General features: G+C 35.6%; 1 protein-coding gene across 1 annotated transcript; it reads left to right on the forward strand.

The window, feature by feature from the left end:
* The first annotated feature begins 442 nt into the window (after positions 1 to 442).
* Positions 443 to 6,339, forward strand: LOC129256117 (probable G-protein coupled receptor). Its single transcript, XM_064097914.1, has one exon. The coding sequence runs from the start codon at positions 1,800 to 1,802 to the stop codon at positions 3,063 to 3,065; it is 1,266 nt and encodes a 421-aa protein (XP_063953984.1). The 5' UTR covers positions 443 to 1,799; the 3' UTR covers positions 3,066 to 6,339.
* The last annotated feature ends 219 nt before the right edge of the window (positions 6,340 to 6,558 follow it).

The following is a 6,558-nucleotide window of genomic DNA, read 5'->3' on the forward strand; positions in this document are numbered from 1 at the left end:
ACTGTATTTAAATTTTAAATAGCGTTTCTACTTGACTGCTGCTGCTGATTATGATGATGATGGTGATGATGGTGATGATATTTTATAAATTGTAGGAGAAGATCTCAGTGCTTGAGGTGCATGGGCGCATGTTTGAAATTATGTAAATTCTTCAAAACAATACGAACAAAAATGGTAAACAAAACACAAGAAATATAACACTGCCAATAATATTCATCAGTTCCACCTGAAGTATTACAGTATTATGCACGTATAAGTTACACCCCCCCCCCCGTGAGTATTCTTTCCACCATGAAGAACATGAATATTCCGGTTGCCTTTGCTGATGTGATTGTGACGTCACCGATTCGCCAGAGATGGTGCAGTCGAACGTTGGCTGTATTATTGATGCAGTGCATGCCGAGTGGAATAAAGTGGATGGACTTGGCAGTCCGCCGGTCATTTATAGCTTCACTCGCTGGCTGATAACAGGTGTTATTCTCCCTTAAACTGAAGAGAAGAAACAAATTCTTTTTCAGAATAAAAAAAATGGTGCATTTGGCCTGATCATCTCTAATTGAAGCTTTGACGCAAGAAATCAGGACTCGGATATTTTTCGTCACAGAACCAGCTCAGCAATATTTGCGACTCTTTTCCTTTTTTCATAAAAATAATTTTCAAATGACAAGACAAGGAAAGCTCAACACAGGAACATATTACCATGAACGTGAGGTTTTAAAATTAGATATAAAACATTCTACAAAAATTGCAGTTGTATTGATTATTTAATGGTCCCCGGGAAAGGAGTCTCAATCATTTGCTTCTCATTGCCGTTTGTTTTCTTCGCATCTAACTGAAAATCTGTGGTGGGACTATCTTTACGACGTGGCGCCTTGTCTGTGTTTCATTTTCATCTTCTACGGAGTATTATTGATTGGGGTCAAGAGACGTATCTCACCAAAATAAGGTTCTTCAATGACTGCGTACATCAGGCGGTGAAAGAACAAAGTGTTCTGATTTCTCACAAGGTACTCCAAATTGACATTTTCCACAGGCATTCCAGAGAGCCTTTATTTTACATTTTCGAATATCGAAAAAAAAAGCTGAGAGATGTAAACAACAAACTTGAGAAGTTGAGAATGCATATCTGTGCGATCTCGTGACTATTCTCATATCGCTGTTTCGACACGTCATTCATACTGAACGTTTCTAAATTAATAGTGGTTTCTTTCAACTTCATTTTGCCATATTTACCCAAGGACGATATCCAGCTGCAAGGAAGATAACTAAATCTAAATAGTCCTACAGGTCCATGTCTTTGTACAGTTGGGGTTATATTTGTGGATAATCTTTAAATATTGAATAAATGGCTTCATCGCGTGTTTACCAATAGTATAAGAATAATATCAACATGATCAATAACGAGCTAGAGATCATTTTCTGAATTGGAACGCGAGCCTAATTTCGTTCCGTTGAATCTTCCTGATGGACAACTTGAGTCATTCCTGTAATCTGAACAGACTTGCTATCCTCTGATATCCGCCGCCAAATTCATTCCCAATTCTCTTGCAGAATGGACTTGATTAGAATCTGGATTAAATTCTTTCCGCAACGTATCACTGCTATCCCTCATCCCATTTTGTCGCAGATGGTAACTCGATTCAGGTAAATGCACTCTCTCACCATAAATATAAATTGACAACAAAGCTCTATACTACTCGAAAATCACCTATTTTGATATAGTAACATTGTATTACAATATCTCACACAACGCAGTGTGTGTGAGTTCGACTGATTGATAATTATCTGAAGATTACGAAATGGCGTACAATATTAGCGATTCGGATATGGGTTCATCCCCTTCTGTTTTATTAATTTTTGAACTATTGATAATGAGCATTATAAACCTAGCTGCAATCATTGCTAACACACTTGTGTTAGTAATCTTGATTAAGACGCCCGCCCTTCATACCCTCACACACCTCTTTGTAGGTAATCTATGCACCTTGGATCTCCTTTGTTCGATTACCGTTATTCCATTCTCAATTGCATCCTATGCTATGGGAGAATGGCACCTTGGTCAGGTATACTGTGAAATCAACGGCTTCAGTAACACTTTCTTTGCCATTGCCTCCATACTGACTTTAAGTGTGATCAGTGTTGAGCGGTATTACTCCATTGCCCACCCAATGTCCTATGCAACAAAGATGACAATGAATAAGACAATCCTACTGATTATTTATATCTGGGTACAGTCTGCTGTACTCTCCGTTCCGCCCTTGATTGGTCTGAACTCTTATGACTTCAACGCTAACAGAGGACATTGTACATTTGTGTGGGAGAAATCTGTAAGACATATTATTTACGTGGTAATGTTGGCATTATTATGTTTCATTATTCCTGGTTTAATAGTAATTGTAACTTACATCAATGTGTTTCAGATAGCCCGAGAAGCGGCACGACAGGTGTGCCCGGCACCATCAGTTGAGAACTATGGTTCGACAACCAGGAGAGATGTAGCCTCGGTTAGTCAAACAAGGGGAGGTGGTTCCAAATCTAATGACAAAGGGGATGTTACCCCTACGTCACCGGGGAAAAATTGCTTCTCAGTAAAGAGATTGAGAAAAAAATCAAAGCATTCAGAGTCGTCGCAAAGTGGAGATCTAAAAGCTGCAAAGACAATTCTCTTGATCGTCGGTGCATTCTTTTTACTCTGGACGCCATTCTTCGTTCTTCATATGTTTGGAGTAATTCATGGTGTCTTTCGTCACCAAGATTCCTGGGAGCGGATCACTACATGGTTTGCCTACTCTTCCTGTGTAGTCAATCCTTTTCTTTACGGCATGCTTAATCGCCACATCCGCGAAGAGCTATCTCGAATATGGGAGGTTTGTTCCAATTTCATACTGCGAAAGAAACCGCAGGATGAAGATGACTTCCCAGGTGGTGCTGAAGACTTCTTCCAATTCTTAGAACGTACCACCACCACAACAACCACTGGAAGCTCTCGTACCACTGGAGCTAAGATAGCAGAGCTAGAAGCACATAGGATTCCTGGACAGATCGATGAAATATCTGAAGGCTAGATAGACCAACGAATTTACAATATAAAACTTTGACATTTTTGAAAATGTTCTGTGCATTACGAAATATTTATGTTTAACTTTCGCTTCATGTTTTTGAAAATGCAAAAAAAAAAAAACAATTGGTTTGTTTGTTGTCTGTTTAGTTCCAATAAGTTGTATATTATCTGACATGGTATATTCTTGCCTGTTTTACCACGGGACTCGATCACTACCCCAGCATCACACACTTGACTTGGGATGTTACCATAGAACTCTACAAGAAGCAATACAATACGAACCAATTTAAGTTGTATAAGGTGAACAGACTCTCGTCTAAAATCAATCTAAAAAGATCAAACATTTATCATATGATACAACATAGCATGAGCCACAACTGACTCCATTTCAGTTGAAACTATCAAAATTTTCATCCGAATCATCTGGTCACTTAATTGATTGTTTATCAGTTGTTTGTACCCATATAGCCCAGTCAAATAATTTTATTGTAATTTCGTCACTTTGAGTAGCACGTCAATTTTGACTGGAGCAGTACTAGTCACTCAAATAAATATGAACATATTCGCCTTTATTCTCTGCATGGTCAGCTCATATTGATGGGATTGTTTGAAGAACTTATTTCGGTGTTTAGTCTTCCAGTACTGATGCCATGTAGGTCGAAAGAATAAGCGCCAGTGTCGAACCTAATTTCATTTGTATACTTATGCGATTGGTTGATCAATTAAGGATGCAGCATATTTCTATTCGTTATTATTTAAATCCCACTTTTTCTAGGTGTAGATATACAAATGTGCAAGTTACTATGGCTACAATTTATTTATTTCATGATCTCCGAGTTTTTTCTTCTGCACTGTTATAAATAATTTAAACAACACTGTTTACTATGTGAATCGCACTGTAGTTGTTTATATATTTCAAACAAGAGCTTAAAATCTTAAACAACAAAGTTTAAATTCAAATATTTGATTATCAATAATTTGAGCATGGTTGTTTAAGATTTAAAACACTTGTTTAAACTGTTTAAACAACTACTTTGCGATTCACATGGTAAACAGCGCTTATTAAATGATTTTAGCAGTGTGGTATGCGAGCCTGAAGAAAAATGGTTCTGAAAATACTTCATGGTACAAAAATCTTGACAAAATAGATTTTATCAATTCACTTAAAAAACTGAAAATGACTCAAGGTCACATACGTGACTAAATGCTTATAACAATTTTTTTTCTGTAAAACTTGCTTTCTCTTCGTGTAAACACTCGAATACATATATATTCGAATAAATTGGTGAATATTTTATATATACCGACAACATACTGTAATCGCAAAAAGGAAGAGAAGATTGATTGTTGTCATATCATTTACTTTAATTTAGAATGAGTATTTTGATTTGCACAGTAGGTTTTCGTTCACAATGAAGACTGAAACGCAATTTATTCTCTGGATGAAGGACAATACAATGCTTTCATTCATCTCAAGGCTCCATTGATTCTGTTAGCATGATCAGTGAATAAGGAATATTATAATAACGAATGAAGTATTGGGAATGAGGAAAGGACAGCTGTAGCCTGTATGCTTGAACAGATTCCATAACATTGCCATATTAAGCAGGGCCCTGGGAGAACAGGTTTCGGAACTGAAGTGGCTACCCTGGTAAAATATGATGTTATTATTGATGTTATTATTATCATTATTATCATTATTGTTGTTGTTATTATCACATTCTATTTAAATGCATAATGTTATTCGTACATCATGCGAAACGTAATGCAGGACTTTACTTTCCTGGGTGCCAAATCAGATTCTAAATATGAAATCTAATCTTTGCAGATGGAAACTTTTGTTGATAATATTTTAGGCATCTGAATGCAAAAATTACAATTTGTCAAAGTTTTATAACATTTATAGGAGATTCACCCCCTGTTATAACAGGGGAATATTGGGTAAATTAGAGACCTTAATTTTATGTGGAAAAGGAACTCCTGAAGAACACGGAATTTCACGGAAACGCAATGTTCTAACCAAAAGAAAAATGATAAAACTTACGAAAAATACAGAGAAAACCATGAATATCAATGCAAATCTGTCATAAGTGCAAAATCAAACCTTTATGCAGATTTCAGCATGTGTTTGCCAATTTCCGGCATAACTATAACGATTTTCACAATTTATAATTTTCTAATCGAAGTTTTGTAGTGACGGAATGTGATGTTAAAAATAACCGAAGAACATTTATTTAATAGTGAGCAAACCGGGGAAGTATATGTTATCTATGGAATACCAATCAGAAGAACGAGTCACCATTCGTGTGTAAAGTCGTTTTTACTTATAAGAATTATATGAAACAGCTTTAATATGCATCACAGAGCAACTTGGGTCCATGATTGTGTCATCTGCTGAAAAAATAACCACAATTGTAAGTTCTGTTTACTTTTCCTGTATTGTCACATTTTTTCGTATCATACAATGAAAGTGAAACAATAACTAGTACGTCATATCACCTTTAACCATTGTTTGCTCTAAGTCATATTGAGTTCAATTAAATTGATACATCTTTTATCAATCCTTGTTTATACAATTGATTTTCAACTGCAGTCGCAACAAAAGGTTTGATTTAATAAAACGAGTTATGATTTAAATGTTACATTGTAATACAAAAGTATATACAAATGAAAATGTTTCACAATGGAAAATGTAATTTCAAAAGGAAAATGTAATTTCCCTTTTAGATACCTTGATATAAAGCATTACAACATGTACAAGAAGGTTTATTCACCTTATATTAACAGTAAGTCACCATGCCATCATTTAGAGAATTTCAACAAAAATATGCAAACAGAATGTGAACGGTATTATGAAAATATTATATTTTCTCATTTACAAGAAGACAAATATGTTATGTCATCATCATATTTATAGATGAACTGTGGATTTTTTTTAATATTAAAACTTTGCTCTGTGTTATCCCTTTCACAATGCAGAATATGAAATAAATTGTGATTTTATTCTTCATTTCAAGAGAGATAAATACTTACATTGTATACTTCAAACTCTAAAGTAGGTCACAGCATCATAAGATTTAATTCTACCGACCATATCATTCAATGTCCAATAATGATCAATGGCAATATGGTATTCATCAGTATGAAATGCAAGCACTGGCGTAAATCCGTGTTGATGGGTGGGGGGGATGACTGAAATATTTTGGCATTTTTTTGCAATCATGTTTTTAGATATGCAAGGAATTGTCATTGATATGTCCACAGTGGCGACCGTGGGTCACGGCATTGGGGGGGGGGGGGCACCAGCAACATTTTTGAATGACTGAGTGAGTGACCTAATAGAGACATTTTAAGGACAATGTCATTAAAAGGATATGTATCTCACTGATCAAATAATGCGAGCGCGAAGCGCGAGCTGAATTTTTTTTTATATTCACACCTAAAAAGGGACATTATAATCAAATTTGTGTAATCATGATAGGTACCTGTCTCGCTTA

Source organism: Lytechinus pictus, chromosome 3 (genome assembly GCF_037042905.1).
Source record: "Lytechinus pictus isolate F3 Inbred chromosome 3, Lp3.0, whole genome shotgun sequence".
NCBI lineage: Eukaryota > Metazoa > Echinodermata > Echinoidea > Temnopleuroida > Toxopneustidae > Lytechinus > Lytechinus pictus.

What these genes read in the sequence shown, in the direction of transcription:
- LOC129256117 (XM_064097914.1), top strand. Translation starts at nt 1,800, where the DNA reads ATGGCGTACAATATTAGCGATTCGGATATGGGTTCATCCCCTTCTGTT.